Source organism: Fulvia fulva, chromosome 7 (assembly GCF_020509005.1).
Source record: "Fulvia fulva chromosome 7, complete sequence".
Taxonomy (NCBI): Eukaryota; Fungi; Ascomycota; class Dothideomycetes; order Mycosphaerellales; family Mycosphaerellaceae; genus Fulvia; species Fulvia fulva.
The window spans coordinates 538,532-552,486 of NC_063018.1; the positions used below are offsets into that span (position 1 = coordinate 538,532).

The following is a 13,955-nucleotide window of genomic DNA, read 5'->3' on the forward strand; positions in this document are numbered from 1 at the left end:
TCACTTGTCTCGGATTCTGAGCTTTGCCCGAAGCGTCTGAGCTCGCTGAGGCACCCGATGTTCACTTCTGTGAGCCCATCTGGACGCGAACTATGGCTTCGACACACGGCAAGTGAGCCATCACCTGCCGTGCATATCAAAGCGCCGAGCATCACGATGAACTCCAGGACGAAGTGTGCGACGGGCAATCACGCATTAGCCACAACCGACGTCCAGCCCTCCCATCCAGTCGTCTTAACAGGCATCGATCTCTTCGACTCGCAGATTGAGTACTATATAGCATACGGATGCTCTGAAAGCCGTGCTATGGTACATGCTGAGATGAGACGCGCGCGCGCTGCGCCCACTGCCCAGAGGCGAGAGCGATTCCGAGGTGCAACATGTCACCTGTAGTCGACCTTTTTGCTCGGACAGTGCGAGTTCTTCGTGGTCCTGACGACATCTGAGATGTCTTGAACGGAAATAAAAAGATTCGACGTCCCCTCTTGCTCGAGGATATCCAACTCTAATTTCTGGCAAAGTTTGGCGATGCAAGCAGACGAACAGGAGAAGACTTCACAATGGGCCGAGCACGAAGAGACCACGTATGCACGTGCGACACAACACACGTCTACAGCTACCGCCACAATACCACCTGCATCAGAGTCGACCGCAGACAAAGTACAGGACGATGCCGCTTCGATACATGGTGAGTTCGATGTCTACTGGGAGAATGAGACCGATCCGGAGAACCCATTGAACTGGCCACAATGGCGCAAGGTGTCCAACATCGCCATGACCTCTTTCGTCACCTTCCTGACGTACGTTTCAATGCCTCTCGCTACCTAAAACAAACGCTGACAAGACGCCCAGACCCTTAGCATCCTCAATGTTTGCACCAGGAGTTCCAGAGACCTTCAAAACCGACTCGAACACCGCAGCGACCTTCGTCGTCAGCATCTTCGTCCTAGGTTTCGCCTTTGGACCCATAGTCGTGGCACCGGCAAGTAAGCTCTACGGCCGCCTGCCAGTCTATCACATATGCAACATCCTCTTCACCATCTTCACCATTTGCAACGCCGTCTCCACGAACATGGCGATGCTCATGGCATTCCACTTTCTGGCAGGCTTCGCTGGCGTAGGAGCCGTCACGATCGGTAGCGGCTCAGTCGCAGATATGATGCCTCCCGAGCAGAGAGGCATCTCCCTGGCACTATGGTCACTCGGTTTCCTTTTTGGCCCCATCGTCGGCCCCATTGCGGGTGGTTTCCCCGTAGCAGCCATGGGCTGGCGCTGGGTGTTCTGGATCATTGCCATCCTCTCCGGCGCCACGACTCTAATCTGCTTCCTCGTTCTGAAAGAAACCCTCGCAACCATAATCCTCGAGAAGAAAGCCCTTCGTCTCCGCAAATCAACCGAAAACCTCGACCACCGCTCCCGCGTCGCCTCTCCCTTGGCGCCCAAAACGCTCATGGCAGAGACCTGCGTCCGCCCACTCAAGATCCTTCTCTTCACACCCGTGGCTAGCTGGATGTGCATGTACATCGCACTCCTCTACGGCCTGCTCTACATCCTCTTCACGACTTTCACCTTCGTCTTCACCGAGACTTACAAGCTCTCCACCACAGCCGCAGGCCTCTCATACTTGGGCTGCGGCGTCGGAACGCTAATCGGTCTCGCCTTCGCCGCCCGCCTCAGCGACAGGATCGTCCGCCGCAAGGTTGCCGCGGGCATCACACCTCTCCCCGAAGATCGCCTCCCTCTCTACATGGCATTACCCGGCAGCCTCGCGATCCCGATCGGCTTCTTAATCTACGGCTGGGGAGCACACTTCCGAGTCCACTGGATCGTGCCGCAGATCGGGACGGCGGTGATGAGTTTCGGCACGATCGTGATTCTGATGTATGTGCAGACATATTTGACGGATGTGTACACGGTGCACGCGGCGATTGCTATCGCCGCGAACGCGGTGTTGAGGAGTCTTTTGGGGGCTTTGCTGCCGCTTTGTGGGTTGGATATTTATGATGCCCTGGGGCTGGGGTGGGGGAATACGTTGTTTGGGTTGTTGGCACTTGCGATGGCGCCGGTGCCGGTGCTGTTTGGGGTGTTTGGGAGAGGTTGAGGAATAGGGGGAAAGGAAAGAAGAGAGGGAAAGGAAAGAAGAGGGGGGAGGAGGAGAAGGAGAAGGAGGACGTGGTTGCAGGAGCTGGGGTATAATGTGAGTAGTTGCCATGTCCTCTGGTGAGATGGGCTAGAATGCTGTAATACCAGCTCGTAGTCCCATACAGCTTGCAACGCTGCCTTCACAGGTATTCAGGATCAATGAGAGATCTGTACGTACATTTGTACCAACCAAGGGAAGTAAGCTCCTTCCTCAGTCCTCGCCCAGTCTCGCGGGAGCTGCCATGTGCGTCCATGCCTGAAACACGCTAGTGCGTAGTCGCGGTTTCCTGTACACTTCACTTCGATGACCATTTCACTAAACGGCTCCAACACTGACACTGGCACCGGCATACAGTGAACATCATGACGAAACGCAAGCGCGACTCAGTCGCGCCCGATGCCAGCTCAAAGCGAACCATGGCCACCAGAGCAATGACAAGAGCTGCCGCCGTCGACGCCGTTTTCATGACCACAGAGTTACTTGAGGGCATACTGCAACACCTCCCGATGAAAGACCTGCTGCTCAGTCAGCGGGTGTGCCACAAGTGGAAGAGCGTCATCGAGCAGTCTCAATGTCTGCAACAGGCGCTCTTCTTCCTGCCAAGGTATGCAATGAGATAGAGGTTTTCCATTGGGCCAGCACCTTCCACGCCATGCTTACGCTTCGCTGCAGAGAACCCGACTTCGCATGGCTGTATCCCCGCTCGAAGAGGACCGAGCACATCATCACCCGAGTCTCGACAGGGCATATGATGGAAGGCAAGCACGACATTGTGGTTTATCCGTCCGGCGAGATGAACCCAATGTTCTTCGTCCAAGGCAGCAACATCATCAAGACCAATAAGGCAATTCCTGGCTCTGACAACGGGTACGAAATGTTCAGATACCATTGTCAACCACCCTGGCTGGACTGTCCCGAGGGATCTTGGCGCAAGATGCTTTCTTCTCAGCCACCAGTGAAGGCCATCGACTACCACTGGTAAGTCCTGCAGTGGTTTCGAAATCGTGGTAACCTTCGAGACGGGTACTTCTTGGGGTGCCATGCTCGGGCGATCTAGGTGTGACTTGCGTGAAGCTGACATTGTTCTATCTGCCAGGGTCTGTGCCGGACACCTCCAGAATGGATTGGTCAACCAAACCGAACCAATCACATTAGCTGATATGGGAAAACTGTTCATTAACCCTGGAAAGCTGGATGACGCAACGTTCTATGGCCACGGCCAGAGCAATCATCTCGCCACGGAAGGGATCCTCTACCCAAAGACCAGTGAGAAGGATGTGTATCGTATCATGGGACGCAATGGCAAGAGGTACGTGGGACCACTGTTTAAAGTGCACGGTTGAGGATGGCAAACTCGAGAGTGCGGTGCCTCGGATACCTCATGCAAAACAGAAGCTGACAATGGTCTCGCAGGTATGTCCAGGGGTCGGCCAACTGCATAACGGTCGAAATCGAGGGACCGCAATTCGTGTAACGGCCACACAGTGGCGAGAGCACTGTAGAGGTATCCTCAACAACGCATCAACAAGCACGACATTTCGGCTTCTCCGCTTTCCAGACGAAGTTCGAGACCGCATCTTGTCAGCACGCTCCCTGTACCTTGCCAAACACTCTGCTGCTGAGAGGTCAACGACATGTTTTCAACGGGCCATCGGCATTGCTCTACAGCATCTCACTGTCTGAACGGCATCCTTGGACCTTGGCAGCGTTACCTACATCCGTCGTCCCGCTTCTCTTGCACACGTGGACTGTGGAGGTGGCTGCTTCGCCAAATGGTGACCCAGAAAACTTTGATGACAACGTGACAGCTCTTTGAACGCCATTTCTTGCCTGGCTTACGTCTTGAGGTACATCTCGATGGAGGCCGGATGGGAAGACGACGTCCCTGCTGTGAGGTCAGGATGGGATCAAGTTGACAGCAAACACGAGCGAATTGTTTGTTCGAAAGTCAATTAGCTGGAAAATGGCGCACCATCACGATTGCAAAACCACGCAGCCACAGCCAATGATTGTTCAATGATGATTGGGCGACGGCCAGACACGGTTCATGAACACAGGAAGTGCTTCGTGGCAGGTGGAGAGCTGTTATATGGCGTCCCCAACTTTGATTGAATGTCTGGGCAACGGATGTGCTCTCGAGCTGTCTGCGAAGACTCGGGTGCCTGGAGTGGCCTCCTGCACTGTCATAGTACTCACTCAACTTCCTGTGCGAACTCAGAAGGCCATACTGTAGGAGACTTGCCAAGTATCATGTCCTGTGCGTGTCCGTGATGGAGCTGGATACGACTGCCGCATATAGTCAAAGGCGCTGCCATTTAGGAAGGCGCCAACCGCGCATGGGCTAGTTCTAGTGTGGATCAATGGACGCAGCTACGACTGCAACGAGTGACCCCAGCAAAAGCGTCATTAGCTCTATTCAGGTACAACCGTACAACAAGAAGAGGTGCCCGCCCTGTGACCTTGCAACATTCTGCTTGTCCCTCGGAAGAGCTGACACTGATCTCTGTGCCACTTCAACGACCCGGTTTTCCTTTCTGTTCTTTGCGAGGGAGTGTTCAGCATCATACCGAACATCCCATTCCAGTCGAATCTGGTAAGCGGCATCAGCAACAGCAGCAAATCCTTATCAGAGACTTGCATATGCACAATCGAAGCTATCATCATTGGACACCATGCTCGAGGGCGGTCAGAGTTTGGAGTGCACGAGCAACAGTGACGCTGTAAAATGCCTCATCAGCCTGTCGCTATCTCGCCGTTCAAAGCCTCACTCCCGCTGACGAAGTCGAAAGCATTGTTGTCCGCTTCCATTGCTTGCACCATTTCTTGGCAATTCCGCTTTGCATCATCAGCAAGAGCGGCGTAGCAGAGTCACAGCACTAACGACGGCCACAGTTCTCCTGTTTAACGACTGCGTCTGAGCGACTCGACCCACGGCCAGCATGTCTACACCACTCGTTCCACCGCGTCCGCAGCGAAATCAAGCCGGGCAGGCGGCTCCTCCCAAACGCGATCTGCCCTCGATTCCTCCCAGGCCGTCTCGCAAGAACGACCGCTCGCAATCGCGCGAATCCTACGCTCGCTCTCCACTCTATGGCCCACCCGTGTCATTAAGCAACAAGCCGGCACAGCCTTCAAATGGCCGCTCGAGTGCTGAGCTGCCGCGCAGGCCACCGAGTGTCTCGCTCCCAGACGTCGGTCACGAGGGCGAAGAATACTCGAGCTTCGATCAGCTTCCACCCGATGCGCATGGCGTCTCTGTAGAAGCCGCGAATGGCGAGCAGACCAAGAACGTGTCTGCCGATCTCCCCATGCATCAGCCCAAGGCCAGCGTGCCGCAGTCCACCGCCAAGAGACAGATCGAGGGCGTCACGGGTACCGACTCTACACAGGCAGCGGGACTCGGCATTGGAAGGTCCAAGCCAGCGGACGACGTACACAAGATGCCTCCCGGCGACTTGGGCACGTCTTCGCCATTGAGTCGCGTGACCAGCCAAACACAGTCTGGTCATGCTGCCAGGCGTGCTCCTTCGACCGACCACACTCGTTCCACGCCAAATCTACTCGAACGCACGACTTCTCGCCCCGCCAGCATCTTCGGCGACGAAGACGAGCACGGCATTCCGACAATCGGCCAGCAGGTGCCGTTGTTGGCCATGGCTGGAGATGTCCAGGCCCCATCCCCGGGTCCAGGCTACGCACAGCACACACCAGGCATTGGCTTCTTCAACGACGGCTCAACGCGAGCTCACCACAGGAAGCGAAGCTCCAGGCATGAGTTTGGTCCACCAGATAGCTACGGCATTCGTCACGACCATGACCATCAAGATCAGTTCGAGAAGGAGTGGGTCAGGAAACACCCCCAGGAAGCAATGAAGGAGGAGCATCATTTGCATGTATACAAGCCGGAGACGGCGTTGAGCAGCGAACAGCTGAACCGATTGGTGCACAGCGACAGTGGTAGGATACGAAGATGTGACACAAGCGATTCAAGTACTGACCAACGTGTAGCGACGGCCGCGACTCCCGGCACACCGGATGAGCACGAAGCTGAGCAGTACCTTGAGCGCGCTTCCTCCACTCAGCCATATGAGACGAAAAACGAGCCAGCATCCCCACTTCGCAAAGGCAGTTTCCCCTTCAACGAGAAGAATCGCCTGCATCCTGACGATGCGGTCGAGGCCGAGGCACCGCGCCGTTCGAGCAAATCCTACGGTTACGATTCGGACCACGAGCATGAGCACGCAGACGGCACACCAATCTTGGCTCGCGATGAGCTCGTGAAGAGACCTAGTAGTGCCTTCATGCACGCTGCAGTAACTCCCGATCCCGATCACAACATCGATGATGGTTACTACTACGACAGTGATACTGCACGCAGTCGTCGAGGCAGTCATGGCAACAGCCGCCCATCGAGCAGACCTGGTAGTGTCCATGGAGCCAGTGCTCTGCAAGGCTATTCCGGCGGCTCATTGCACCGCTTTGTGTCTCGCGAAGAGGAACATCACTCTGGCATGGGCACCCCTCTTGAGGAGATCGAGGAGTACGAGCCTCTGTTCCCAGAAGATGAGCAAAACTGTGGTAGCCCGAAGAAGCAGTTCAAGAAGCGACCAGAGCTTGCACAACATCACTTCCCCAGCCAAGATGTCTGGGAAGATACCCCATCCTCGCTACAGTACTCTACCACTGTCTCGACTCCGGATTTGGAGAGGACTAGGGAAGAGATCGATGCAGCTCGCGAGGCGCGACCATCGACCACTTTCGAGACACTCGAAGAGGAGCAGAAGCGCCGTAGGCAAGCGGAAAAAGAGCACGACATGACGAGCGATTCCAAGACGTTTATCAAGCCACACTTCAAGCCTGGTGTTGCTAATGAGTTGCACCGACCCAGCACGCATCGCTTCCCAAGCTCGGATGTGTGGGAAGACTCTCCGGACAGCTTCACGCTCGTCAACACCACCACTGTCAACGCATCACAGGTAGGGATTAGTCTAACCCGTAGCCAAACGGCATGCTAACATTGCTACAGGAGGAACTCATGAGCCCACCGGGCGATGACGATGCTGCGAGACCTCAAATTCCAGCTCGTCCACAGAAAAGCGCAAAACGTACCGAAGAGGTATCACCTTCTGATATCAGGTCACCACCTTCACCCGAAAAGATCAAGCCCGCCATACCGGCCCGGCCACAGCGTACAGCTCGGTCAGAGCAGACAGACGGCGCTGAGGGAACTTCTTCGAGAGACGCCCCGCCTGTGAAGGCGAAACCACCCGTTCCAGCACGACCGGGAGGTGAGAAGATCGCAGCTTTGAAGTCTGGCTTCATGAGTGATTTGAACAATCGTCTCAAGCTCGGACCACAAGCACTACCAAAGAAGGAGCCAGAGCCTGAAGCTGAGGAGGAGCCAAAGGCGCCGTTAGCAGACGCTCGCAAGACTCGCGCACGTGGGCCCGCTCGACGTGCCCCGGCCAAGTCGGCCGTCGCTGATCGCAAGTCTTCGATCACCTTCGCGTTTTCACCACTGATTCATTGCTGGTCTATTGATGAGTCTGACGAGCTTAATGTCCAAAAAGAGGAGGAGGAGCACCACGACGAGTCTAATAAGGAAAACGTACCTGAAGCGGAAGTCGAAACTGCTCAGGATGCGCCGGAAGCAGAGAAGACACTTTCCCAGAACGAGCGCAATAACACCGAGTCGTCAGCACCTGCGGAAGACATTGCGAAACAGATCAGCAGTTCTGAAGAGCCCTGGAAGGTAGCCAAGGAGCATCGAGGCTCTGAGTCGGAACTCAAAGCTGCTCTTGCTGCCGCCGGCGCCGCGCCACGGTCTTTCTCGAACTCGGATGAGCAAGGCACGGTCATGCCGGGCGGTCTTCCGTCAGTCGATGAAGCCTTCAACGCATCGCAGGCTGATGAATTGGCTGTCACCGAGGAGACGATGGAAGAGGAACGGGAAAGAAAAGACACCGCGGTCCAGACTGGTGAAGTGAATCTCAAGACGACCCAGCCATCCGGTCAGACCGAAGAGCAGAAGGTGTACGTTGGAGGCAAGGCTGCGGACGAGGGCAATGTCGTTGTTGGCCAGGATGGCGCTGAGAAAGCGTAGGAGTAGTGTACAGAGTTGGGAAGCGGCGTTACTTGTCATAAAAGCTAGGTATTCTTGTCTTGAGAAGAGCAGAGCATGACGCTGAGTATGCATACGTATAGTACTTGTTGGCCATCTTGGCGTGATCGTCGTATGGATGAGACATTGTTCTTGGCACCTTGAGACGTAAAGGAGGTTTGGTAAAGCTGGCTTCATGGTCGCTGCGAGAGCTTGCTTCAGTCAAGGTATCGTGTTGGTTTGTTTACTTGTGCCTATCTTTGCGTCCTTGGCATTCAGGTATGTCTTCGCGCGGCTTTTATTGCAGTGATGTTGGGGTGCCGTGTGCTTCGCTGACATTGGCCACGTGGAGTTACCAGGGAAGGTTGTCAAAGCTGTGTGACTTTCCACCTGAACCTTGTTGAGCATCAGCTGATGCTGAGAGCCTGAGACTGGGCTGTTCCTTGGCATCTCGCGATCCTGGTGCAGCGACTGAACCTCGTCTCGTTCTTGGCGATCATATCATCATGATACTTGAATGCCTGACTGCCGCCGCCCTGTTGCGACTGCGTGCCACTGCGTGCCACTGCGTGGGAGACTTGATATTCTTGGCGAAGTGTTGGTGCGTGATGGCTTGGCGTGTCTGTAGTGGGAGAGGATGTTGTTCGTTCATGATGGGAAGGCGCTTGGCGACAATCTTGTGGCCAAGAAGGCCGCAGGTGTTGTTGTTCTTTTCGTGGTGATGGGGGTCGAGGTGAGGGAGGTGAGGAGCAATTTCACTTCAGATGGACTTCATACATAAGTCCGCTGTTTTGCCACTTCATGTCGTCTCGGCTTCTGCATCACAATACATGATAGCATCGCTCATTGGATCAACAGCATCGTTCATCATGGCATCTTCAGAGCTGAACGATCGCATACCATCTCAGCAGGAGTTTGACAAAGTGTCGAAGGATGTGCGCACCCGCGCTCGAAGTGGCGAAGAGAAGGTCGCAAACAAAGCAACACACATCGAGCAAGCTGCGCGAGATGCGCCACCCACACAGACTTCGAATGCTTCCCTCCACCGACCTCCTCTGGACAACAGCGACGCCATGCCCCTCGGAGCCCAGCACCACATAGCATCCTTCCTCTCCTCCACCTCCTGCCCTTTCATCCCCACCGACGAAATCGCCACCGTCCTCAAGAACTCCCAGTACATCAACCAAAAGCGCAAGATCCTCAGCCGTACCCTCATCCCCCCTGCCCTCACACCATGCGCCGCACCCGCACCGTCGAAAGATCCACCCAACAACCCACCAATTTTCGCCGAACGGCTCCTGGACCTCCCAGCCGAGCTCTTCGCAGTTACCATGGCTCTCTTGCCACCCGCCGATGTGATAGCGCTGAGTTTCACCAGCAAGACCTTCTACAACACGCTCAACTATCAACTCATCGACCTCTGGAACCTCGTCCTCGCCTCAGATCTCTACGACCACTACCCCAAGCAGAAATTCGCCTACGCCATCAATCGCCAGCGCTACGACATCTGCCGGCGCCTTCGTCGAGACAAAATGGCTCACCTCGTAACACTCGAAAACCCCTCGGCGGACCTCATACTCTGCAGCGCGTGCACGAAATTCCATCCAAAGCGCTTCTTCACCCCCTCGCAACTTAGCACACCACCCCACCAGCGCAGCTGCCTCGCCACAACAGCGCCCCTCACCTTCTGCGCCCACTGGTCCGAAACGCTCCAGACCCTCCGCCAGCGTAACGAGGACGCGCGCTGTAACCCTACGCCCTGGCACACTTTCCACGCGGAAACGTGTCAGCATCCATCGCATTATACGCCCTCCGGCGAAGTCGATAGTCCACCCCCAGTCCTGCGCCAACTGGGCGGCTGCCAAAAGGTCACCAAGACAGTCCGGATTGGTCATATTGATGACTACGATCTGATCACACGTGAAATTGTGCAGATGACGCTTGAGAAGGAGCCGATGTCGGGGGTGGAGGTCTGTCAGCATGTTAGAGTCGGGGATGAGGTGGTCGCCTCAAGCTTTATGCGGAGGGAAGGCAGTGAGCAGAGGCCTGAGGACGCGTGGAGAGGGTGTGAGATGCCGACATTCGAGGTTGGAGGGTGTGGGGAGTGTGGGATGATGTGGCAGTTTAGGATTAGGGATGTGGGTGGGTTGGGGATGGCGGGGAGGTATGAGTTGCAGTTGGTTGTGGATTGGGAGGTGAAGGCGGTGAAGAAGGCGTGGAGTCGGGAGTGGTTGAGGTGGGTGGAGGGTGGAGGGAAGTTGATGGAGTTGTTGTGACTTTAATGGTGCAGCTTCGTTCGCTGCGGAAGTATGGCATGCCGCGAGGAACATGAGCGATGAAGGACGGTATCGCTGCGTCGTTGCACTATCTGCTTGCCTGGCCAAGGCTCGGATCGGAGTACTGTGGCGAGCCCGTGCGAGGCTTTCCGATCCTCGGATCTCGTCGAGACTTGAAGGATGTCAAGCAGAGAGTGCACTACACTTGGACAGCATGCGGCAAGTCTAATGACTTGAGCAAAGCGCGAGATGCATCATACTCCAGCCAATATCTTTCGCCATTCGCATTTCTGCATCTTGACCCTTTCACCAGTGCCACATGCACTTATAGTTCAGGATCCGGCTTCCAAGTCTGTCGTACTCGAGTGGTGATATCCAGCTATCGTTCGTCATGCGTAGCTTGCCGAAGACACTGCCGCCCTTCCAGGCCAACACAGCCGGATCGAGCTCGCGAGGCGGTGGTGCCACCAGAATCTCTTTGGGGTACTCCTTCATCAATGGATGAGCTCGCAGTCTCACCTCAAGGTAGCCTTGCAGGTGTGGTGTCTTCGAGGCGCCGCCTGTAAGCATGATGCTTCCGAGCAGGTCGCGTTGCTTGCGGTCGTCGATCTTGCCATTGTTGTCTTTACTTGCTTCGTCGATGGATGCCAGAATAGCCTCGTCCAGTGGCATGATAGGAGTAGTTCGGTCCATGACATCGAAGTCATTGGTCTCGATGTTGCTTGGTACGTCGTCCCCGTTGATCATGGTGATATCGCCGTCTGGCATTGGGGTACCATTTTCGTCTCCTGTGGGCGAGCCAGGTCTTGAGCCAAGTACTGACGACCGCGGTGTGCCATCACCATCGCCGTTGAGATGTGGTGGAATCCCGAGAGGTCGTTGTTTCTGAGGCGTGCCGTTCACTTGCAAGACTCCAACCAGACGTGCCGACTTTGCTGAAGGTGCAGCGACAGCAGATGGAATGTTCTGATTCGTGTACTGGATTACGCGAAGCTGTGCCTTGGACTGTGGTTCGTTCGGTCGTTGGTCGTACAGATCGACAGAAACAGGAATGAGTTTCCGGCGTCCGGTCAGCTTGGTGGAGTTGTCGAAGATGGTAGGTCTGAAGTAGCCCTATGGAACTGTCAGCAGGATCATTAGGCGATCATCAATGTCGGGACTCACGGTTGGAGCCAGCATGCCCTCATCGTACAGCTTAAACTGGTACTTCTGCGTCTCTTGGTTGTAGGCGCGAAGATGGAAATCGTACAGCTGCACACTGACGTTCTCATCACTCATCGTGGTATACTTCTCCTTGAGTTCTTCAGCAAGCAGGAAGTCGTGCCGCCGCATCAGGTTGAAGTCGCTGTAGTTGAACCGATCGTAAAGCATCATCTTGACGAACGTCTCAGTCACGTCGTAGCCGCCGTACTTGAGGTTGATGCGAGAATCCTCATGGCACATTCCGTCCTCGATGCAACAGACCGTGGTCTTCTGAGCACCCATGTCAACCATGCACGCAGTACTGAAACCTGCGCCGAATGTGGCCGCCACCGACTCTTGCTGGAAGCATACTCGTGCGAAGCCGAAATCGCGAAGGAGCTCCTGCAGCACAGTTGCCACCACGTTTTTTTCGTAGAGGTCGGGTATTATGAAGACGCAACTGTACTGGTTCCAATCACGCTTGTGCGGTAGGTCGAGTTCTGTCTTCATGCTATCCTCGAGGATTTGAAAGTAATCGCGAAGCAGCAAGTTGCGGCTAGTGTAGTCTTTCTCGTTCAGCCATCCATGTTGCCAGGGCCAGTATAGTCGGTACTTTGGCTTGGACTCCTCGGGTATCCGAAGCGCACGCTCTCCCACGATGTACTCCGGCCCGTCTGAGGTCTCTGTCCAGTCAATTTCGACCGGATCGTTGTGCTTGGTGATGCGATCTGGTGGCGTTGTGCTGTTCCACTTCGTCACCAGCTCTCTCGAATTTGGCAGCACGCGCCGCTTGTTTGCACGTCGATATGCTCTGAATTCTGTAGCCATCGTGCCGTACTCCCGAGCAAAGTCCTCGCCATACTGTTCTTCCGGTTCGGCATCTTCATCGAGCTTCAGTCGCTTTGGCACTGGTTCCGAGTCTTCGGCCTCTGTACGTGAAGACTTTCGTGCGATGACCATGGGTACGGTCTTTGGCAGTGCATCGGTGGCAAATCCAAGCCGCAAGTTCTGGCTGCCGACATGAATGACAATGGTCTTCTCGCCGTAATTCTCGCCCATCATGTCATCCATGGGCACATCCTCATCAATGTCGGGGCCCACATCCGCGGCGAGTCCGGTCGGTTCCATGCCATGTTGGGCACGCACACGGTCGAGCTCGACGGCAGCTCGCTTTCTCGCTTCTAGCCGCTCTTCTTGCTGGAGGCGGAGTGCCAGTATCTGGTCATCGCGCTTGAGGAAGTCACTATATCCATGATTGTCAGTCAATGTCACCGTGTCATGTGAACGTGTTTTCAGCCAGGAGCATCCGGTGTTCGGTATCCAGATAGCAATGTCCATTCAGCTGTGTCCAGGCGGTGTCGACATTGGCATGTGATCAGCAGCAGGTAGAAGTGCATAGTGGTCTGTGAAGGTCAGTAGAGTGTGAAGGAAGATGTACCTCTTCACGTACTGCACATTGAGTGCATACACGTCCTTTTTGCCTTTCCGCAGACCGTCAAGGACTTTTCGCGCGACCATTGTGGCAAGGGATGGTTGTTGTCATATGGTGATGGTGGTGGTGGTGGTGGAGCGAGAGATGTCGGAAGGATGGGTGGCAGGCGACACGATTGGATGAGATGCGACTCACGTGTAGTAGTTTTTCTGGTTGATCATGGAGACTTGCGGCCATGTCGTGAACTCCATATTGTTGTCCGTGCGCTGCAGCCCTACGACAAAACAGAATGCTTAGTATGCATGATCCCATTTCCGGGTTGTGCGGAGTCCATTCGAGATGGCGGTGAATACGTCCTGTGCAAGGATGGGAGACGTGGTGATATGATGAGTCGTGGCGATATGTCGTACCTTCTTCACGCAGCAGCGCGCGACCTGACTTCTTGCCGACCATCGTGCTCGATATCGAATGCTGCTGTATCAACGATATGGCTTGCGGCAGTTCGGGCTATCCGTGGCGTGTGGTGGATGAGACAGTGGTGCTGGATGGTGATAGTGATAGTTGCGGGCGGAAACTATATCGACATTTGTCGTCGGTAGCATCCGGACAAGATCACAGGTGACAGGTGAAGCTCGAGTGTCTCGCAAGGACTGGCTAGCACGAATGCATCAAGAGTGAAGTGTGGTGGTTGGCCGTTGAATCTCCCGCGCATGTCCAAGGAAAGTCCTGCTTCGGCTGATCTTGCGCCGCCACGACTTCTGGCAACGCCGCCCCGCATCGCAACCATCCCACTCCAAATGAGGGTTTGCCCAAGTTACACCT

At 55.2% G+C, this 13,955-nt stretch overlaps 4 protein-coding genes across 4 annotated transcripts; 3 read left to right on the plus strand and 1 right to left on the minus strand.

The window, feature by feature from the left end:
- Window positions 1-528: 528 nt before the first annotated feature.
- Window positions 529-3,617, plus strand: CLAFUR5_09944 (Efflux pump radE; the record flags this gene model as incomplete). Its single annotated transcript, XM_047909092.1, has 6 exons — window positions 529-800; window positions 853-1,985; window positions 2,498-2,747; window positions 2,816-3,121; window positions 3,240-3,452; window positions 3,557-3,617. 6 exons carry the CDS (start codon window positions 529-531, stop codon window positions 3,615-3,617), a joined length of 2,235 nt encoding a protein of 744 aa, XP_047764305.1.
- Window positions 3,618-5,082: 1,465 nt separating this feature from the next.
- CLAFUR5_09945 (uncharacterized protein) lies at window positions 5,083-8,246 on the plus strand (the record flags this gene model as incomplete). The annotated part of the gene is made up of 3 exons (XM_047909093.1): window positions 5,083-6,100; window positions 6,152-7,119; window positions 7,170-8,246. 3 exons carry the CDS (start codon window positions 5,083-5,085, stop codon window positions 8,244-8,246), a joined length of 3,063 nt encoding a protein of 1,020 aa, XP_047764306.1.
- An 866-nt stretch (window positions 8,247-9,112) lies between these two features.
- CLAFUR5_09946 (uncharacterized protein) lies at window positions 9,113-10,519 on the plus strand (the record flags this gene model as incomplete). Its single annotated transcript, XM_047909094.1, has 1 exon — window positions 9,113-10,519. The coding sequence occupies one exon, from the start codon at window positions 9,113-9,115 to the stop codon at window positions 10,517-10,519; it is 1,407 nt and encodes a 468-aa protein (XP_047764607.1).
- Window positions 10,520-10,825: 306 nt separating this feature from the next.
- CLAFUR5_09947 (putative actin-related protein 8) lies at window positions 10,826-13,586 on the minus strand (the record flags this gene model as incomplete). Its single annotated transcript, XM_047909095.1, has 4 exons — window positions 10,826-11,632; window positions 11,684-12,944; window positions 13,329-13,407; window positions 13,544-13,586. 4 exons carry the CDS (start codon window positions 13,584-13,586, stop codon window positions 10,826-10,828), a joined length of 2,190 nt encoding a protein of 729 aa, XP_047764608.1.
- Window positions 13,587-13,955: the final 369 nt, after the last annotated feature.